This window comes from Hemiscyllium ocellatum, chromosome 6, assembly GCF_020745735.1.
Source record: "Hemiscyllium ocellatum isolate sHemOce1 chromosome 6, sHemOce1.pat.X.cur, whole genome shotgun sequence".
In the NCBI taxonomy this organism is placed as follows: domain Eukaryota; kingdom Metazoa; phylum Chordata; class Chondrichthyes; order Orectolobiformes; family Hemiscylliidae; genus Hemiscyllium; species Hemiscyllium ocellatum.
The window spans coordinates 109,134,544-109,157,492 of record NC_083406.1 but is presented as its reverse complement, the minus strand read 5'-3'; the positions used below and the strand labels follow the sequence as shown (position 1 = coordinate 109,157,492).

General features: G+C 40.6%; 1 protein-coding gene across 1 annotated transcript; it reads right to left on the bottom strand.

Moving 5' to 3' along the window:
• Positions 1-1,145: 1,145 nt before the first annotated feature.
• Positions 1,146-22,721, bottom strand: LOC132816859 (regucalcin-like). The gene is made up of 7 exons (XM_060826845.1): positions 22,679-22,721; positions 16,529-16,697; positions 10,579-10,761; positions 8,948-9,163; positions 6,693-6,824; positions 2,925-3,079; positions 1,146-1,196 (listed from the first exon to the last, which is right to left on the bottom strand). The coding sequence occupies exons 2-7, from the start codon at positions 16,689-16,691 to the stop codon at positions 1,146-1,148; spliced, it is 900 nt and encodes a 299-aa protein (XP_060682828.1). The 5' UTR covers positions 16,692-16,697; positions 22,679-22,721.
• Between the last annotated feature and the right edge of the window lie 228 nt (positions 22,722-22,949).

Below are 22,949 nucleotides of genomic sequence, written 5' to 3'. Positions count from 1 at the left end.
TGTAGTGGTAAACTGGGTAGGACAAAGTAAGGACTGCAAGTGCTGGAGATCAGAATTGAAAAGTGTGGTGCTGGAAAAGCACAGCCATTTAGGCTGCATCCAAGGAGTAGGAGAATGGATGTTTCAGGCATAAGCCCAAAACGTCGACTCTCTTGTTCCTCAGATGCTGCCTGACCTGCTGTGCTTTTCCAGTGCCACATTTTTTGACTATAAACTGGGTAAGCCCAAGGTAAACTCCTGGGACTCAGATGAGTGCCTTGGGTGTGTCTCAGGAGGGAAGATGACTAAGGGAATGAACTTGGACAGAAAATCCAGATTTAACTCAGCATTAACAGAAATTAACCAAGGCTCCTTAGGTAGCACCCTCCAAACCCAGGACCACTGCCATCTAAAAGGACAAGGGCAGCAAATACATGGGAACACCACCACCTGCAAATTCCTCTCCAAGTCACTTATCCTGACTTGGAAATATAGCACTGTTACTTCAGTGTCCCTAGGTCAAAATCCTGGAATTCCCTCCCCATTCTGGGTCTACCTACAGCACATGGACTGCAGCAATTCAAGAAGGCAGCTCACCACCACCTTTTCAAAGGCAACTAGGTATGGGCAACAAACACTGACGAGCCTGCAACACCAATGCCCTTTTGTTTTCAAATTGTGCCACGAGATGTCCTAGTTTGGCAGACAGGGCTTCAATTTAACCCCTCATCAATGCTGAATTGAAGCATTAGTCTGGGTGAGGTAGCCAAGTCCAACTGTGGCACTTGACTCAACAGACAATATGCTACAAGTGAGGCAAGCTGACACTTAACATCATATTCACACAATCAAAACCTCACAAAAAGGAAAAGGAAGAGCAGAGTCTTGAATAAATCATTTAATGTTTAATAGAAGATTTATTAATAATAATGTCAAGATAGCCATCCCTAATATTTGCATGTATGGTCAGTAAATTAGAAACTATAGTTATAACATGGAAAAAGTTTTTTTTAAAAAAAATCACATGAAGAAAGAGATTTGAAAATCATCGGTGCATCTACAGAATAGCATTTTGCAATTTTTAAAAGCTGGCTATTAAAAATACCTAAAGTGGGTGCTCATCATAAATGCAAGGATTGCAGGCTTTAGATCAGTAAAGATGCGTTTTATCCTGCATATGAATATGATGGAATTCCTTTCACTCCAAGCCCAGTAATCTGAAACAGGAAGGAATTCACACTCAGTATTATTTTTGATGAAACACAGATGATATCCTCAAGTCCCATGATGAGGTTAGAATTTACAGCAAGAGAGTTCCATATGACAATGCTGCCTCTTTAACAAGGTTATGTTGTCCTTGGTTTTTCTCAGGAGGGATGGTAAAGGCAGAGGTACCTATTTGTCTGGAAATGGTTACTTTGAACAATTTCAGGGAGTGGCCAGTTCTCCCAGTTCAGCTTTTTTTCTAGCTTGGTTTTAGCAAGCAGTCAAAACTGCTGGAGACCTATACTAGCAGCTACAGTGAAAAGAGATTCCATGCTTCAACAGAGATCTTACATGAACTTCCTCTCTGAAAACTCTCCTGCTTTAAGAACCAGTGTTTGAATATACTTTTTGCCAAGGGGTGTGTTAATGGGATGTTGCAGGGATTGGACCAGCTTCGTTAAGTTGCAATATTGTATATCAGTTGGGTTATGAAATAGATTAAGTTATCCTAAATTCTGTTTTTTTTTGTTAGTGTTTCAGCCAGTGTTTAAATACATTCTGCTTTGTTTAAAGCTAGCAGTTAGACCAGCTACATCACTCCTGGAATATCCACATTACATTTGCCTTAAAAGTTAGGGTCTGGTCTACCTTAAAACATTGAGGGGGTCTGGCCTGTTTTGCAACAGTTGCCACAGACACAAGCTTATAACTAACATCACATAGCAGTGTTTCCAAAATGCTCTTCCCTTGTGACCCACTTTGAGAACTGAAACTTTTGTGACCCCTCAGTGGGAGATTAAGGGATTGTTAGAGGTGGAGCACAACTTGGTCAGTGCTCACAACCCCACAAGTTCAGCTCACTTACCCAGGTGAGATTGTATAGTTTTTGCCTGAGCAACCATTAAAATAAAGAGAAAGTGTGTAACCTTGAAGAAATTGATTCCATTTTAAAATTAAAGATCTGTTTGTACATTAGGATGACCATCACGAACATTTAATGATATAATATTTTATTCCAATGTAGTCAATAAAAACAAAATATAAAGCATTGTGTATGAGGGGACCAATCCAATATTGCCTGTCATACATCAGTACCTTGGAAGAATTTCTACTCCTAGGTCTTTTGAATGCTTTCCATAAGCGCACACACACAGACATTGGTTTTACTCGCTCAAATGGTGACTTGACTTGACTTGGTTACTCGATCAATTTGAAGTAACTCTTCCATACATGTACTAGACATCCCAGAGGGACGGATGACATGATGATTTACCACTGATGTGATTGCACAGCTGTCATCTTATTATAGACCAGCACACTCTTGGACATCAAAAAAATGTCCATTAGATAGCAACATTTCTGATATTGCAGACTGGTAATAAATTAGAGACAATTTGGTCAAGCAGCCATGATCAGAAAATATTAGAATAGTGGAATTCGACAACATTGAATCCTGGAATCCCAACAGTGTGGAAGCAGGCCATTCAGTCCATCAGATCCACACCAACCAACACAGACGCAATTCCTAGCCTATCCCTGTAACCCTGAATTTCCCATGCCTAATCCACATAGCATGCACATTCCTGGACACTATGGGCAATTTAGCATGACCAATCCACCTAACTTATGGGAGGAAACCAGAGCCGTGCAGTCTGTCACCTAACAGGAGGTGCCAAAGCCAAACATTTAGTAAATTGAAAAACTCATCTGAAACAGAGTAACTGCACCATTTTACCCACCTTAAAAATGCTACCTGCTTCTGGCTGTTTTCTAATCCACTCTTCATCCATTGCATCTGCAGCTGATGTTACATAAAGTTCTGAATAATCTTTTCCCCCAAAGCAACACGATGTCGTCTTGTCAACGGGCAGCTTCACTGTCTGGATTCGTTTACCTAAAGGAACCAATCCGGTCTGTGATTATTTTTCTTAACTTTAGACTTCACAAATCAGCCATTGAATCATTACGAATTCTTATTTTATTCACAGTCTACAGATTTAGAGTCTGCTGGCATCAGATTTACTGAATTTAAATCTAGTCAGAAATGATATGGGGATCCCCATTGGATTTACTGGAGAAATGGTATAAAAAAAAGGTCTTTTTTAGAAAAATTAATTTGTGGAACTTGGACATCACTGGTTAGCCAGCATTGATAGCCCATCCCTATTTGCCCTTGAGAAGGAGGTGGTGAGCTGCCTTCTTGAATCACTGCATTCCACTTGCTGCAGGCTGACCCACACTGCCAATAAGGAAGGGATTCCAGGATTTTGACTCAAAGACTGAAGGAACAGCAGTATATTTCCAAGTCAGGGTGGGGAGTGGCTTGGAAGGAAACTTGCAAGTGGTGGTGTTCCCAAGCATCTGCTGCCCTAGTCCTTCTAGATGGAAGTGGCCATGGGTTTGCATGTTGCTGTCTAAGAATCTTGATGAATTTCTACAGTGTATCTTGTAAACACTGCTGCTACTGAGCACCAGTGGTGAAGGGATTGAATGTTTGTAGATGTGGTGCCAATCAAGCACGTTGCTTTGACCTGGATGGTGTCAAGTTTGAGTGTTGTTGGAGCTGCACCCCAGGCAAGTAGGGAGTATTCTATCAAACTCTTGACTTATGCCTTGTAGATAGTGGGTAGACTTTGCGGCATCAGAAGGTGTGAGCTAATTGCTGTGGTATAGAAATTTTTAGAAGTTCATGCCCTCTTAAACATATGTTAGGAGATCAAAAGAACAGAAATTCTAAGTGCAAATTTCCAACATCAAGCTCAAACAAGGAATTAATGTTTTTGACCATTATCAACTTAGAATTATCGCAGGAATGAGAGCAAGGTGAGGTTGGAGTGGCTGCTCTCCTTAGAGTAAAGGGAGATCTGATAAAAGCCTATGAGATTATGAAGGTCTTCTTCACCTAGCTCAAGGAAGGCACTGGAATAAGAGGACAAATGTTTCAAAGAATCCTTGAAGGCTTCTTTCAATAAATGAAACGTAAGTGTCAATGCAGTGGAGACCCTCTATTAGAAGACATCAACTGAGAGGAAACACCTATATGAAAGGATACAATTCTTCAAGTAACACCCATTGACAGGAGGGAGTACAGAAACGGAACCTGAGAAAGGAATATCAAATCATAAGGCCAAGGATCAATCCCAGTTCCTGCCACATAAATGTTTGGAGGTACAGCTGTAGGATCAGGCTAAAAGAACCCACGATTAATGCCATGGAATCCCCAAGGTGAACAACCATTTTCATTAGCAAACAATTGCCAATGACGATGACAAGATTATGACAGGTTTAGATAAAAGAAAAGAAAAGTTATTCTCATTATGTTAGAAAGCTCAGGGGACACAGATTTCAGGTTTTGGGCAAGAGATAGAAGGGAGGTTGTGAGGAATAGCCAGGGTCAGCTTGGATGGCTGGCTTGCAATGCAGTGTGATGCCAACAACATGGGTTCAATTCCCACACCACACTGAGGTTATCATGAAGAATTCGATTTCTCAACCTCTTCCCCTCACCAGAGATGTGGTAACCCTCAGCTTAAACCACCACCAGTTGTTTCTGTCTAATAACATAGTAGCCCTTTACCTTTTTTAACATCAGGACATTTTGCAAGAATGCCTACTCAAGGGGAAAATGAACATTTATACTGCATGAGAAGGAAGTACTGATTGGTTGGCAATCCAATGTTCAATTGTCCAATTCCAGCGCTTGAAAAATTATTCCGACAAGCAATTTAGTGTTGTCAGATAAGCTCACAGTATGGCACACCTGCGCATACTGGAAGATACATACATTAAAGCACAGGGCCCTGATCTTTACAGAAGATAAACACACTAGTCCTGTTTCAAATCTACAAAACTGCGACAGTCATTCATCCTGGCTCATTTCTCAGTGCAATGGCCAGTCAAATGTGAGTCCACCCGCCTGATTTAAAATTTAAACAACACCTGGCTGTTCACTGTCAATTTGCATTAATGGCTGAATTCTCCAATCAGAGTCTGAACTAATTAGGACTCTTCTCTTATGCAGGAAGAATGTTAATTTTTATCTTTGAATTGTTAATCTTGTGAAATGCCCTGATTTGACAAAACATGACTATTTTCAGAAATAAACTTGTTGGGCTACAAAGTGTAAAGCAGGAAATGTGTCTGCCTGATTGAGCTACAGCAAACCAACATTGGCTTGGTGGACTGAATGCTTTCATTCTCTTTTGTTTCACAATGTGACCATTGCTCCTTCAGAATGTCTGATGAGCAGCAAAAGGTTATTGTTGTAACGATGGATTTGTTTTGTCTAGCAGGAACATGGAGGAATGTCAGAGTCAGACATCTTGGGTTAGAACACATGATAACCCACATGGTCAATACTGATCTCAGTCATGTTTCTAGGAGGTGTCCCCTAGTGTGATGGTGGTTTAAAAATGGTTTACAAGTGAATCACTTTCAACATTAATCACAGTCTCCATCAGGCTAAAGGATATCATGCAGTCATACAGCACAGAGACCCTTCGGTCCAACCAGTCCATGTTGAACATTATCCCAAATGAAAGTAGCCCCATCTGCCTGCTCCTGGCCCATATCCTTCCAAAATTTTCCTATTCATGTACTTATCCAAATGTCTTTTAAAATTATGTAATTGTTCCTCAGAGTTCATTCCACACACAAACTATCCTATGTAAAACATCTGCCCCTTATTCATGTCTTCTTTAAAGCTTTCCCCTCTCACCTTAAAAATGTCCCCCCCCCAGTCTCAAAATCTCCCATCCGAAAGAAAAGACAACCATGATTAACCCCTTCGATAAAAACATAACAACAAACCAATAGGTTTATCTGGGGTAACGGGAGTTTTGGCAGCGTGATTTGGCTATAATATCACTGAAGAATTATGGAACGGTATTTTGGAAGATGCTTACTTCCATTGGCAACAGCAAAATTTCAGTGGGGATTGGTTTATGCGCTTCACTTTGTGAGTGCGCTGATATGAATGCCGAAATCTCTGCGCTGTTCTACGCAAAAGCTGGTGTTTTTGCCGTTGTGTGTGTGTGTGTTGCTGACTGTGCACGCACCATGTTGGCACTGGTCTTCATACTATTCTGTGCTTGTGCCAATGTAATTTGCTGACAGGGCAGCTTTCTGAGAGAGGTACTGCAAAGAAAGCAACTTTCTTACATTTTTATTAAATATACTGTGTTAAATTTACTTTTGTTTTTTTTTGAAAAACTAAATATGATTTATACCTTCATTCAGGCTGTGCTACATTTGGTGTTAGACTTTTGGGTGATTTTTGAGCAATCACGAGTAATTTTTTTACCCAAACCCTACTTTTCCCATAGGTCCCATTATTCCTATTGAGCGATTTTCTATTAAGTAAGGTTTTGCTGGAACGCAACTATGGCATTATTGGAGAACTACCTGTGTTGAAATAGATCCAATTAAATTTGATACTAGTATTGAGGTGCCAAAATCATGACAAGTGCAATATCAGATACCACTGTTTATGCATTTGATTGATTTACCAGTTTCGGGATCAATACGAAGGACTCTTCCACCATTGTAGCAGGCAACCCAAAGCTTTCCCTCTGCATCAATGCACTGCCCATCTGGAATAGCCTCCTCCTTTTCAAGCTTGTAAACAAGTCTTCGATTTGCTACACAGTCAATTAAAACACATGTTAAAGACGTACAAATTGGAAAAGCACACTCCTTCCTTAAAGTAATTGGAATCTGAAACATGACATTCCATATGATAATGTTACCTCTTTTCAGTGAGAGTTCAAAGGTTGTACAATATTTTGAGTATTTATGTAAAATATTATGCATGTTGTCTTGACCATGGATCCCTAAGTCTGGATCATACACTGATGATTTTAACTGCAACATGTTTTGCAGAAAAAGGAGGCAAGGCCAAATGATGACTGCGAATGAAATTTAGTGGCTGTCTGAAGAAACCCCTCGAATATCACATGTGTACAAAATCTGGGAAACTTCAAACAAAAATGCTAAAAAGAGGCTGATATGCAAACCCTTCACAGGATGCAACCATCTCCTGCAGTCATTTTGTGTTTTACTGTTTCAAGGGATGTACAAAAACAGCAAACTTCAACATTGATCTGTGTGAGCTAATGGCCTGAAGTCCTAGTGTGCGCTGTAAAGGTCACAGCTTTAAGAAACAAAAACATGAAACACCCCTCCATTGCAAGTAAGCTAATGAAAAATATATTCTCTGAATTTTGCCAGGAAGCCACTGTCAAAAGGAACATGGACAAAGGAATTTCAATCGACCTACAAAGTCAGATTCTCAAAATGGACTGTTAACTAACAATGTCAGTGCTTCTGGTATCCATTCTTCACGTATGACTCAGACTGAATTTCTTCGCCTTCACACTGATCTTTTTCTATGCATTTGCGTTGCAATATTATTTCTTTTCATTTTTAGTTAAAAAAGTCTCACTTAAATTAACACCTATTAAAACCTAAATTTATTTTACGCAGGGCAAAGGAAAGGAATCCTTTTGACCAAGCGAAGCAGTGGGTGAATAAAGGGAGGAGAGCCAGTTGATTCCCCCCATTACCTGGAGAAGATGGGGAATCTGGCCTAAAACTGTATCACATTAGGGAACCTTGCCTGGGAACTGGTCATAATGATGCTACAGCGTAATAAGATTAAAATAGTTGAGGTTTGGATTGGATGTAAATGTAACGAATTTGCATTTTACTTGCATGAGAAAGCCTCAATCACAATTTATATATAAATAAACACAGCATTCATTTTAGTTGATGGGAGTTGAGGGACACTGTGGTAGAAGTGCTTATTCATTCTGCACTACAGTCAATGTCTCCCTGAAATATTGGAGCAGAAGCAGACAAGATTTTCCTTTCACATTTGATTAAGGGAGAGCACAGTTAACAATGCAGCACACCCTCCATTACTGCATTCAATCCCAACCAAAACAATTTCTTATTTTCTTAGACAATCCCTCAGGATTGAGGATGACCTTCTTCTGCTCTGGGGTTGTAGTTCCTGAGGTGACTTAATGGTCAAAGAGGAGATGCATTTGTGAATGGCTTGATCCACACAACTGAATATGCCTTAATGCTGGGGATGTTGATCTGAGAGAGGATATAGATATATCTATCCTCCCAATACATTTGCAGGATTTTGGAGTGGCATTGCTATTATATTTTTCTAGGCATGTAAAGTATCTATCATATATTGATTTGAATTGAATTATTGAATTCAATTATTGAATTAAAAATTCAATTATTGAATTATTCAATATTCAATTCACTATAATAATTTTTCTAGGCATTTAAAATATCAATCATACATTGTCTGATGTAATGGAAGGTAACATGGCAAGATAGTATAGTTAAGTATAAAATTGTTGATCTGTTATTTATTTAAAACCCCACTACTGTGAGCAGTAAATGAGGACAAACAATTAACATAGACAAAAAAAGGCTTAACATATGTAGGATTTTGGAGTCCTAACATGTTGCCTGTGTTCCTACCTTGTAGAGTTCCCTAATCAGTTTCTTCCTGTGAGGTGCCAAGAGGCAATCAAATATTACCTTCTTTAGACTTGGAGGGACAGCTCAAAAGAAAAGTTAAATTTAAAGTTTGTCCTCACACACAAAAAAGGACCAGCTTTGCCCCTTTTCCTCTTTCTAGCTCATCACAGGAAAAAAAGTTATATTTTTCTGAAATAAACAATCAACATAGAATGGCTCAATCCAATATTTGAGTGTGTTCATTTTAAAATCTACTCACCGATCTTTCCTGATTGCAGGTCATAGTCAAACGCATCAATGGCAAATGATAAACTGTCAATATAATAGAAAACCTTGTGATCTGGGGACCAATCCAAACCATTTGAAATGTCCACTTGATCAAAATGCTTAACCACGGAGTGATCTGCCTGCAGAGAGTATACTGATCCCTGGTGCCTTTCTACCTCAGCTGGCCGAATCTCCATTGCCATGGTCCCTGTAGCAGAAGTCAGCATTAGCTGTGTAAACATTCACCATTGCAGATTTCCAAATACAGTAAAACTCTTTAATCCAGGTGTATGGGTCAACAGTATCCAATAATTTTACTGGAGACTATAGAATTGATTCCACAATCACATGCTTCCAACAGGAAAATCACATTCATAGAGAGTGTGAGCTAAGGAAATGTAAATTAGGATCGGAGAAAAAGATTTTATATTCTCTGTCACAATCATTAATCTTCTTATCTAAGTATCATGATGTAGCAAGAAACTAACTGCCAGCTCAAAACTTAAGATACATTAACATTTTGAACTATTCAAGACGACTGTTTGGCAAGTAGACTTTCAGTGGTAGAGCTGTTGCCTTAGAAAATGCACCAGTTAGATGACAGGCAGTTAACTCCTAAGCTATGTTTGAATTGAGATTAGGAAAGTTGATGCCGATCAGTCAAGACATTGCGCTGAGGAATGACCTAAAGAATAGTTGGACAATGATTTTCATCTATAGAGTCCACTTGCCAATCAATCTAAAATCTTGTCTCATACCAATATGAATTGTTGTTCTCCTTTACAATGGATTCCTTGTAAATATCCCAACAGTGCAAGACAAAAACCTTTTACATAATATGTCTTCTTTCAGAAATAATCAAACTTTTTATAATCAAATTACCATTTGTCTACAGAAAAATAATACGTTTTTAAGAGAGCAAGTTAGGATGATCATTTCAGGTATAGGATATAAACTAGATATTCATCTTAAAAAATTACAAAGTTTGACCCATTTTCTATCTTTGCATGAATCCTGTCATTACTACCAAGAAAATTCTGTGGCTACATCTTTTCACTTAATACTGGAATCCATGACTTCAACATGAACAACAACAAAGACAGCAGAAGCATGGGAATGTTATTATCTCCAAGCTCCCCTCCAGGCCACAATTTATTCTGATTTGGAAGTATATCAGAGCTTCTTTATTAACAATGAGTCAATATCCAAGAACTTTCTACATCATGAAATTAGGACAATAGCTACACCCCACAGACTGCAACCGTTCAAGAATTCCCAAAGGCAATTTACAGCGAGCAATCAATCTCAGAATGGTCAACAGGGCTGATTTTTAAATAAATCTCTTTCAGGTGTCCATTGTTTTGAATCCATCAGTCCTCAATGTTTCTTTGTTCTAAAATACAAATATAATGAATGTGACTTTTGATGAACTAGGCTAATCTGTCCTTTTAGCTCACTGTTCAAAAAGCTTCCTTCTCCACCTCCCCCAAATGCCTTCAGTTGAAAATACTCCATTTAAGATAGGCTTAAGTAGGCAGATCAACAACGGCAAAATACTTCTTCACTTTCAGCTCAGTACATGGATAGGAAAGTAAAATGCAACAGAAATGGATTGTGACAAACCTGCAAAGAAACGTCCAGCAGGATCCACTTTGCCATCATTAAATCTGTTATTTATTTTATCTGGGTCGACTGAAGCTATTTCGGTAACTGTCTGCTTTTCCCAGTCTAGGTAGGCAAAGCTTTTTCCAATGGCCAGAACATAACCCCCTGAGCTTCGAGGGACCACTGAACCAACAGGGGCATCTGTAGGATGATAAATGTGTATAATTCGTTGACCTGAAACATTCCATCTTCTCCCTCTTCCATGGGCCAACTGCCCACCAGTTTGTGGACGTGCAGCAATTCATTACATGTTACCTACCTCATGAATTACAGCTGGTTATTTGACTACTTGGGAAGGAAATAACAAACCTGCTAGGAGATGCCAAATGAATAGTACCAGGAATACAAAACACAGCTGAGTATTCCCCTTGCCCAGAGCATTCAGCCAATTTTAAGAGTTCTGTCGTGATGCACAATAAGATCAGTCCTTACTGGATGGAGATTTTCGATGAGGGAAACACTAAGTCATGATAGACCCTGTAGGTGACCAGGTTAATGCCATTTGTAAAAGAAACTTCAGTAAGGCAAGGTTCCCCATAGGAGGCTGATTAGCAAGGTTAGCTCACATGGAATACAGGGTGGCTCAGTGGTTAGCACAACTGCCTCACAGCACCAGAGTTGCAGGTTCAATTCCAGCCTTGGTAATTGTCTGTGTGGAGTTTGCACATTCTCCCAGTGTCTGCGTAATTATGCTCCGGTTTCCTCCCACAGTCCAAAGACATGCAGGGTAGGTGAATTTGCCATGCTAAATTGCCCATAGCATTAGGTGCATTAGTCAGAGGGAAATGGGTCAGTGTGGTCAGGTTGGGCTGAAGGGCCTGCTTCCGTGCTGTAGGTAATCTAATCTTTAAAATAAAACTAGCCATTTGGATACAGAACTGATTCAGAGGTAAAAGGACAGAGGGTGGTGGTGGAAGGCTGTTTTTCCAGACTGGAGACCTGTGACTAGTGGAGTGCCACCAGGATTGGTACTGGGTCCTCTACTTTTTGTTATTTACATAAATGATTTGGATGTGAGCATAAGCGGTACAGTTAGTAAGTTTGCAGATGACACTAAAATTGGAGGTGTAGTGGACAGCGAAGAGGGTTACCTCTGATTACAACAGGATCTTGATCAGATGGGCCAATGGGCTGAGAAGTGGCAGATGGAGTTTAATTCAGATAAATAAGAGGTGCTGCATTTTGGAAAAGCAAATCTTAGCAGAACTTATACACTTAATGGTACGGTCCTAGGGAGTGTTGCTGAACAAAGAGACCTTGGAGTGCTGGTTCATAGTTCCTTGAAAGTGGAGTCGCAGGTTGATAGTATGGTGAAGAAGGCATTTGATATGTTTTCCTTTATTGGTCAGCGTATTGAGTACAGGAGTTGAGAGGTCATGTTGCGGCTGAACAGGACATTGGTTAGGCCACTGTTGGAATATTACATGAAATTCTGGTCTCCTTCCTATTGGAAAGATGTTGTGAAACTTGAAAGGGTTCAGAAAAGATTTACAAGGATGTTGCCAGGGTTGGAGAATTTGAGCTACAGGGAGAGGCTGAACAGGCTAGGGCTGTTTTCCTTGGAGCGTCAGAGGCTGAGGGGTGATCATATAGAGGTTTACAAAATTATGAGGGGCATGGATAGGATAAATAGACAAAGTATTTTCCCTGGGGTTGGGGAGTCCAGAACTAGAGGGCATAGGTTTAGGGTGAGAGGGGAAAGATATAAAATAGACCTAAGGGGCAACTTTTTCACAGAGGGTGGTACGTGTATGGAATGAGTTGCCAGAGGAAGTGGTGGAGGCTGGTGCAATTGCAACATTGAAGAGGCATTTGGATGGGTATATGAATAGGAAGGGTTTGGAGGGATATGGCCCAGGTGCTGGCAGGTGGGACTAGATTGGGTTGGGATATCTGGTCGGGTTTGACCGAAGGGTCTGGTTCCATACTGTACATCTCTATGACTCTAAATTTGTTTAACTCCTTTACATTGTGATTGAAGTATCCTTGCAGCAGGTCGGAAATGCTCTACACAGATTGAGTTTCCACACAGTGTTATAACCTTTAAAAAATGCTCCCGTTTTTAAAATTCTTTAAGAAAATGTTAAAGAGAATATACTGAAAATGAGAGTGGTGGCATTTTACTAATAACACTGCATGCAGACAGGCATGTGATCTTCCTGCCATGGAGGGATAGTCTCAAATGAAAGCTTCTTTAAATCATGCGATAGGTTTCACACCTTTTCACGGTAACTCCAAAAAAAGGGGCAGCAGTGTTATTGAGAGAAAAAGGAGAGAAAGAGAGAGACACACAAAACAGACAAAGTAGCTACTGCAGACAGAAACAGAAGGGCTGTTCTGTCTTCACAACCAAGTCAGATGCTGATGAGAATTCATTTCCTCTTTTAAAGGGCTTATGTCTGAAACAACAATTCACCTGCTCCTCGAATGATGCCTGACTGGCTGTGCGTTTCCAGTACCACACTCTTCAACTCTGGTCTCCAGCATCTGCAGTCCTCACTTCCTTCCTGGGATGGTTTAAGCTTGTTTGTCACAATAAGATTCTTAAAACTTGAATTCTTATACTTTTGTTCTTTCTATCAATCATTGAGAAAGTCACCTGAGTAAAAGTATCACCTTTATATAAAACATGACAACATTCATTCTTGCACATGTTTGATATATGGACTGAAAAGGGTCAAACAACCTCATTCTGTGATCAGATGAACAAGGACAAGAGTAGGTACTCACCTTTTCCAACATTCAATAAGATCACAGCTAATCTGATTTTTAACTTCAACTCTATGTTCCTGCATCACCCCAGTTAAAAGTGTGTTGCTGGAAAAGCGCAGCAGGTCAGGCAGCATCCAAGGAGCAGAAGAATCGACATTTCAGGCATGAGCCCTTCATCCTGAAGGGCTCATGCCCGAAACGTCGATTCTCCTGCTCCTTGGATGCTGCTTGACATGCTGTGCTTTTCCAGCAACACATTTTTCAGCTCTGATCTCCAGCATCTGCAGTCCTCACTTTCTCCTCACCCCAGTTCAACGCTTGGTAATCAAGAATCCATCTGTCACCACCTTAAAAATATTTAAGGATTTGGTATCTATTGAGGCAGGGAATTCCAAAGACTCTCAATCCTCAGTCTTGGAGCTGTACAGCACAGAACTCTGCTATAAATGGGGCTTTCTTATTATTAAACAATGACCACTAATTCTAGATTCTCCTACAACTGGAAACAAAAAGTAAAAAAGGTAGATAGGGGCAAGGAAACAAAATCAGGAAGGCAGATTATCTGAATAACAATAGATTGGGAAAGGGAGATTGTAATGAGATCTGGGAACTCTTGAACACCAGCTGCTGAAAGTAAGTATTTAAGTGCAGCAAGAGATGAAGGCGTCAAATAATATTGGTCATCATAGCAAAAGGATTCAAATACAGGAGCAGGCATGTTCAGCTGCAATTGTACAAGGCCTTGGTGAGATCATACTTGGAGTACTATGTGCAGTTTTGCTCTCCTTATCTGAGGAAGTATGTTGTTGAAATGGAGTGAAACAAAGACTTACCAGACTAGGTTCCTGGGATGGCAGGACTGATGGATGAAGACAGAATGGATCTATTAGGTTTATATTCACTGGTCTAGAGAAAGGAAGTAACATCATACAAATCTAACATTTTAACAGAACTAGACAGGGTAAGAATGTTTCTGATGACTGGACAGTAGGGCAGCACATTGATCAGTAGTTACCACTGCTGCTCCACAGCACCAGGGATCTATGTTTGATTTCACCCTCAGGAGTCTGTGTGGAATTCGCACATTCTCCCAGTGTTTGCATGGGTTTCCTCTGGGTGCTCCAATTTCCTCCCATAGTCCAAAGATGTGCAGGCTAGGTGGATTAGCCATGGAGATGCAGGATTACAGGGATAGGGTTGGGAGTGGGGAGGTGGTGGGGGTAAGGTTGCTCTTCAGAGGGTCAGTGTAGACTCAAAGGGCTGTATAGCCTGCTTCCACACTGTAGAGATTCTGTGGTAGTCCAGAACCAGGAGTCACTAACAATGCAAGATAGACCATTTGGGACTGAAGAGGAGAAATTTCTTCACCCAGAACATGCTAAGCCTGTGGAATTCTCTGCTAAAACATTGGATATTCAAGAACGACCTTTAATTGGCTTCATTATCACTATTCACATACAGTCAGGCCAGTGTTGGCTTTCTGGTAACCTGTTAATATACATGCCAGCTTTTTTGATAGAGCTCCTTTGAATGCATGGGGAGGGACTCAAATAAACAAGGATCAACGTATTAGCAAAAAAATTCACATTCTTGTAAGGATTGCAAAATTTTAATGTCTCAAATTTCTCATTAAGAAACAAAGATGATAACCAAAAAATAATTTCAAAACTTAAAATTTGAACTTAACTGTCACCACTTTTCCCTGATGGCTTTCCTATTTGATAAGTTTGTTCATTAATCAGGGTAATCTTTCATTAGAGACTTATTTGATGAGAAAAACATGCTTGAGATTAAATACTCACCTACTCTAGCAGCTGTTGATGAGAAGAGGATTGTCGTGAATTATATAGAATGAGTTACTTTAGTTGTGAAGATACATTGGAGAAGTTGGGATTGTTTTCCTTGGAAAATAAAGGATTGAGATGAGATTTGATACAGCTGTTCAAAATTGAGAGGGGTCCAGACTGAGTATGTAGGGAGAAATTGTTCATACTGATGATAAGATCAAGAGTGAGAGGCACAAATTTAAGGTAATTGACAAAAGAAGCAGTAACGACATGAACAGAGTCTTTCTCACATCATGAGTGATTAGGATCTGGAATATATTGTCTAAGACTGTTGTGGAGACAGGCTCAGTTCAGGCTTTCAAACGGGAATTATACTGAGCCTGTTATCTCAGGGGACTGCTCAGCTGGTATTGTAATGTACAGTGATAACAGCAGAGGTTCAACTCCTACACTGACTGAGGTTACCATGAAAAAGGTCCCACCTTCACAACCTCACATTTGTCTGAGACGTGATGACCATGGCTTAAAACAACCACCAGTCATTTTTCTTTCTCTAACAAGAGAAGGCAGACTATGGTGACTTTACCTTTTAGACTGTTATCTGAAAAGCAAGAATGTACAGAGTTCTAAAGGAGAAGGTAGTGGAATGGCATTGTGAATTGTTCATTTTGGTGTAGATATGGTAGGTTGAATGGCCTCCTACTCAGCTGTAACAATTCTATGAGAAAATATTCCAAGTGGTTTGGTTAGACCTGTTATTCATCTTAGAGAAATAATCATTTTATTACTCAGTGAGGCAATGACAGAACTCCTATAACACATTCAAGTACACTACCGACAGAGAAAGTGCTGTATTTTTAGACAATTGATCCAATTCTAATTCCTCCTTGCCTATTTATGTGGATAATAAGAAATTATTGCACTATTTTGAAGAAGAGCTTGAATTTTTCCTGTTGGCCAAATCAACATTTGCAGAAGCTCCCACTGCCCAATATTTATGCAGCAATCCAGCCATTCATCTCATCGCTCTGTAAGATCTTACTCTGTGCACAAAAGGACTGTACCATTTAGTTACATACCGTTAGTAACTACGCTCCAAAGAGAAAGACATTCATGTGAAGTGCTCTGGGACATTTCGGAGACATAATCAGGCTATAGATAATTGCAAGGCTTTCTTTCAGTTCAGACAGGGTGAGAGACAAATTCTGAGTTGGATGGTTCCATAGCACAAAACGACTCTTAAATTTAGACTTTGTAACAAAAATGCTACAGGGAAATGCACTGTGCAAATATTGGGAGTAACAGATATTGGTCTTCTGACCATGAAAAGACTTTCACAAAGGGAGGAAGCAGTTTCTATGTAAGACTTGGAATAGAATAATCTTAATGAAGACCTAACTTTTACTTACCAACATGTACTTCCTTCAGTTGTTTTGTGACTGCATTCCATCTGCACACCTTCTGGCCTGTGATATCCACATAGAGAAGAGAATTGTGTTTTTCTTCCCAAACTGGGGACTCTCCAATTCTGTACTTGCCCCTCACGACACACTCGATCTTAACAGAAGCCATTTCCTGCTGAAAATATTAAAAGGGCTGAGTTAATTTCTCATCTGATCATTTAAGAGAAAAGTAAGGAATATTCACCTCCAGGGATTCATTCTGCTGATTCTGTGGTGAATCTTCTAACTATCCTTTCAGTAAATATTTGATTGTGTCTGCACTGAATCCACCATTTGTATCAGGCATAACATTGGATAACTCAAAGCTTCACATAGATGCAACTTTGGTCATTCTTCTCTGCACGGGTGAGTACATACAACGACTGTGTTTAGGAAGCTCCTGTGACAACATAAACATCCAAGATGCTTCCCAGGAGAGCTACCAACAAAATTTGATGCAGAACATGATGGTGATGTGTAACCTTTTAATCACTTGTTATCATAAGAATGTGATCCTTCGTTATTTTAAGCTGCAACAGGCATTGTCAGCATCAGTATTGCGCATCATGAATTGAGGAGGGCAGGGCCATGGTATAGGACTGAGGAGGTTTGAAGGGTGTCCCTCCCTGCCTTACACACCCAGCTCAACGATTCTATGGTGTGCTTCCAGTAGGTACATTGGGACCAATCTGTACAATGTAGATACTGAATATAGAGCTGCAACTCATGGTACCGAGACAGCAGCTCCAAACTTTGTCACTTGAAATGTTACTCGACCTTTGGCACTGATAGTTGAAACATGCTTACTAAGCTGGGGAGTTCCGTTACCTCAAGAAGTTACAAAATCAGGGTAAGGCCTGAAAGTGACTTCAACTCCCCATATTTTCGATGTGAAATATTTTAGAACTTTGGAATATCTAATCTCCTCACAGACATAAAATGTGAAATCAATCTTAGTAATTTTGGCAAAAATCATTTAAGAAAATAACGATATAGAGATGAAAAACTATGAAAGCCCAAATTTTTGGAGACGACTCAGTGGGTGGAACTCTTGACTCAGTCAGGAAGTTATTGATTGAAATTCATAGTGACATGGTTGAACTCTAAAATGTCTACTGAAGCACTCAATTGTATTAATCTCTTCAAAAAGACACAGTAAGAATAAAACTAGATGGACTACTTAGTATTTGCTTAAGCACAGATTCAGACAAGACAAAGCCCTAAAAACCACTCCTAACTAACTGAGCACTGGTACCAAAATTAGGAGAACTGTCACACAGATTAGAGCTGAAAATATGTTGCTGGAAAAGTAGATTAGTAAACCAACAACCTGCTGTTCTTACACTCACCAACTCAGCATGGCAAACTTCTCAATCACATCCTTGAGAATATATTTTCCCATTGGTAGGACAAGCCCACCAGAGCTGCTGCAGAGATATCTAGGAAGACATGGTGCTGGCATTGTTGTAACTTCATTTGATGAGTAATTAAGGTTCGAATGATTTGGGTATGGGGTCTCGAGCAACTGGGTTAGTTGAGCAGTCAGTGAGAGCAGTGTGTAACCATGGGACAGGATATTTGAGGATACTTGTACATTCACATATCTTAACCATTTGTGTGGGATCATTGAACTTGAAGCACTAAGTTCAGGTGCTTGAGTGAAATTCTACACATATGCCAAAGCTTTCCAATCTCAATGCCTTCTGAAAGTTTATCTAATGGGTTACATGCCTCCCTGCAAATAGTTGACCTCTCTCCTCCTTGCCATTTCCTCAACTATGACCCCAAATACAGTATTGAAACATTTAGGTATCCATGTTCTCCCATTTCTTGCGTCATGGCCTGTTTCCACACTGTAGTGATTATAGGATTCTCAAGTCAAACTCAGAATTACAATTTCAACTTTGTCTCCCCCTTCAGGCTAACTTTAAATAGTGCAGATTAGATTGAATGCCTGCTCAGCCTGACATTCTCTGCTCAGATGTGCTTCCCCACGGCAGGGAAAGACTTTTCTGCACTGAGGATAGATAGCTATGCGAAAAACTTTGTTATAAAGAGAACATGTTGGGAATTCCAGGAGCCATTGTTTGCTGTTGCCCCATCAGGTTCCTTGGAAGTATTTGAACAAGTCCAGTTCAAACTTCAATTCAATGCAATGTGGTGAAGAGTGCATCACACTGGCACTATTTTGGACACTCCAACTAGTGGGTATTACAGGGCACCTACAGATTTCTCCAGGCACTTGAAGCATACAGTCAATAGGCCAGTGGCTTGCTCAGTGCTGTATCTTGTTAAATTGCACCATGTTCAAGGGTAACCAGAGGTGACTGGAAAGGGGTGGAATACCACAGAACGTAAGCAGCTGCCTGGGAATCTTGCATCTTAAGTAACAACCTACTGTGGCTACATACCAGCTGCACATGGATAGTGTGGAAACTCTTACAGTTAATGATTACTCCAAATCCCTTGTGCATGCAGGCAGTGATGGCCTGTGCCATCTTATCTGAAGCCATCTGGAGCTACTGCACCTAACTACTCATTCATTCTTAGTGGCAAAGTTGACATAATTGCCTGATAGATGTACAGCACGGAAACAGACCCTTTGGTCCAACTCATCCATGATGACCAGATATCCCAACCCAATCTAGCCTCACCTGCCAACACCCGGCCTATATCCCCCCAAACCCTTCCTATTCACATACCATCCACATGACTTTTAAATGTTGCAATTGTACTAGCCTCCATCACTTCCTCTGGCGGCTCATTCCATACACTCACCACTCACTGCATGAAAAAGTTATGCCTTAGGTCCATTTTATATCTTTCCCCTCTCACCCTAAACCTACTTCAGGACTCCCCCACCCCAAGGAAAAGACATTGTCTATTTATCCTATCCATGACCCTCATCATTTCATAAACTTCTATAAGGTCACCCCTCAGCCTCTGACGCTCCAGGAAAAAACAGCCCCAAGCCTATTCAACCTCTCCCTATAGTTCAAATCCTCCAACCCTGGCAACATGCTTGAAAAGGTTCAGAAAAGATTTACAAGTTTCACAACATCCTTCCGTCAGGAAGGAGACCATAATTGCACACAATATACCAAAAGTGGCCTAACCAATATCCTATACAGCAGCATGACCTACCCAAGTCCTGTACTCAATACTCTGAACAATAAAAGGAAACCATATTAAATGCCTTCTTCACAATCCTATCTCCCTACAACTCTACTTTCAAGGAGCTATGAACATGTACCCCAAGATCTCTTTGTTCAGCAACACTCTCTAGAATCTTACCATTAAGGCGTACAAGTCCTGCTAAGATTTGCTTTCCCAAAATTCAGCACCGCACATTTATATAAATTAAACTCCATCTGCCACTCCTCAGCCCAAAGGCCCATCTGATCAAGATTCTGTTGTAATCGGAGGTAACCTTCTTTGCTGTTCACTACATCTTCAATTTTGGTGTCATCTGCAAATTTACTGACTATACCTCCATGTTCATATCCAAATCATTTTATATAAATGATGAAAAAACAATGAACCTAGCACCGATCCTTTTGACACTCCACTGGTCACAGGCCTCCAGTCTGAAAGGCAACCCGCCACCATCCGCTGTCTTCTACCGTTGAACCAGTTCTGTATCCAAATGGTTACTTCTTCCTGTATTCCATGAGATTGAACCTTGCTAACAGGTCCCCCATGGGGAACCTTATTGAATACCTTACTGAAGCCCATATAGATCACGTCTATCACTCTACCCTCATCAATCCTCTGTGACTTCTTCAAAAAAAACTGAATCAAGTTTGTGAGACAATTCCCATGCACAAATCCATGTTGACTTTCCCTAATCAGTCCTTGCCTTTCTAAATACATGCATATCCTGTCCCTCAGGATTCCCTCTAACAACTTGCCCACCACTGACATCAGGCTCACTGGTCTAAAGTTCCCTGGCTTGTCCTTACCTCCTTTCTTAAACAGTGGCACCACGTTAGCCAGCCTCCAATCTTCTGGCATCTCACCTGTGACTATCGATGATACAAATATCTCTGCAAGGGGCCCAGCAATCACTTTCCTAGCTTCCCACAGAATTCTAGGGTACACCTGATCAGGTCCTAGAGATTTATCAGTTTTTATGGATTTCAAGACATCCAACACTTCCTCCTCAGTAATATGGACATTTTTCAAGATGTCACCAGCTATTTCCCCACATTCAATATCTTCCATGTCCTTATCCACAGTAAACACCGATGCAATACACATTTAGTATCTCCCCCAGCTCCTGTGTCTCTACACAAAGATCACCTTACTGATCTTATTCTTATTCTCTCCCTAGTTACCCTTTTTGCCCTCCAGATCTCCTGCTTAAGTATACTCCTACTGCCTTTATAAGCTAAGGATTTGCTTGATCTATCCTGTCGATCCTGTCTGTACCTGACATATGCTTCCTTCTTTTTCTTAACCAGACCCTCAATTTCTTTAGTCATCCAGCATTCCCGCCACCTACCAGCCTTTCCTTTCACCCTAAACAGGAATATACTGTCTCTGGACTTTCACACCTCAATTCTAAAGGCTTCCCAATTTCCAGCCACTCCTTTACCTGGGAACATCTGCACTCAATCAGCTTTTGAAAGTTCTTGCCTAATACCATCAAAATTAGCCTTCCTCCAATTTAGAACTTAAACTTTTAGATCTGGTCTATCATTTGCCATAACTATTTTAAAAATAATAGAATTATGGTCACTGGCCCCAAAGTGCTCCCCCACCAACACCTCAGTCACCTGCCCTGCCTTATTTCCCAAGAGTAGATCCAAGTTTTGCACCTTCTCTAGTAGGTACATCCACATATTGAAATCAGAAAGAGTTCTTGTGCACACAAATTCCTCTCCATCTAAACCCTTAACACTAAGGCAGTCCCAGACTATACTTGGAAAATTAAAATCTGCTACCATAACCACCCTATTCTTACAGATAACGGAGATCTCCTTACAAAATGTGTTCCTCAATTTCTCTCTGACTATTAAGGAGTCTATCATCCAATCCCAATTAAGTGATCATCCCTTTCTTATTTCTCAGTTCAACTCAAATAACTTCCCAGGAATACCCTCCCACAGTACAGCTGTAATGCTATCCTATATCAAAAACACCACTCCTCCTCCTCTCTTACCTCCCTTTCTGTCCTTCCTGTAGCATTTGTATCCTGGAAATTCAAGCTGCCAGCCCTGTCCATCCCTGAGCCACGTTTCTATAATTGCTATGTTATCCCAGTCCCATGTTCCTAACCATGCCCTGAGTTCATCTGCCTTCCCTGTTAGGCCTCTTGCATTGAAATTATTGCAGTTTAATTTATCCGTCCTATCTTGTCTCTCTGCTTTGTCCCTGCCTGCCTTGAGTGTTTGACTCACTTCTGTTCTCAACTGTACCAGTCTCAGATTGATCTCCCTGGGGTCTCCCCCCCACTTACTAGTTTAAATCCTACCAAACAGCTCTAGCAATTCTCCCTGCCAGTATCTTCGTACCCTTCCAATTCAGGTGCAAGCCATCCTTCTTGTACAGGTCACTTCTACCCCAAAAGAATTTCCAATGATCCAAAAAAAAATGTGAATCCTTCTCCCATACACCAGCTCCTCAGCCATGCATTCATCTGCTCTATCCTCCTATTCCTATTCTCACTAGCTTGTAGCACCGGGAGTAATCCAGATATTACTACTCGAGGACCTCCTTTTTAAATTCCTGCCTAACTCTCTATATTGTCCCTTCAGAATTTCATCTTTTTCTTTCCTATGTCGTTGGTTCCAAATGTGTATAATGACCTGCTGCTGGTCCCTCTCCCCCTTGAGAACATTCTGCACCCTCTGAGGCAAACTTGATCCTGGCACCAGAGAGGCAACACATCATTCTGATTTTTCACTGTTGGCCACAGAAAAAAATCTGTGCCTCAGACTAGAGAGACCTCTAACACAATTGATCTCTTGGAACCTGACGTACCCCTCATTGCATTAAAGCCAGTCTCAATACCAGAAACATGGCTGTGTGTGCTACATTCCAGAGAACTCATCACACCCTACATACTTGTTTGAAGTGGGGATAGCCACAGAAGACAAACAAACAATCAGTTACCTTTCTTGTGCATCCACAGCCAGCTGCAAGGTCTTGCAAATGTCTCTTGGAGATCCCTGGAAGGGACCAAAGATTGGTCACTGCCACCAGTAAAGTATGATCCAGGTCTACACAAAGTTCCCCTCCAAGCCACTCCCCTCCTAACTTGGAAATATATCAGTAGTAGAAAGTGAGGACTGCAGATACTGGAGATCAGAGTCGAGAGTGTGGTGCTGGAAAAGCACAGCCGATCAGGCTTCATCAGAGGAGCAAGAGAATAGACGTTTCAGGT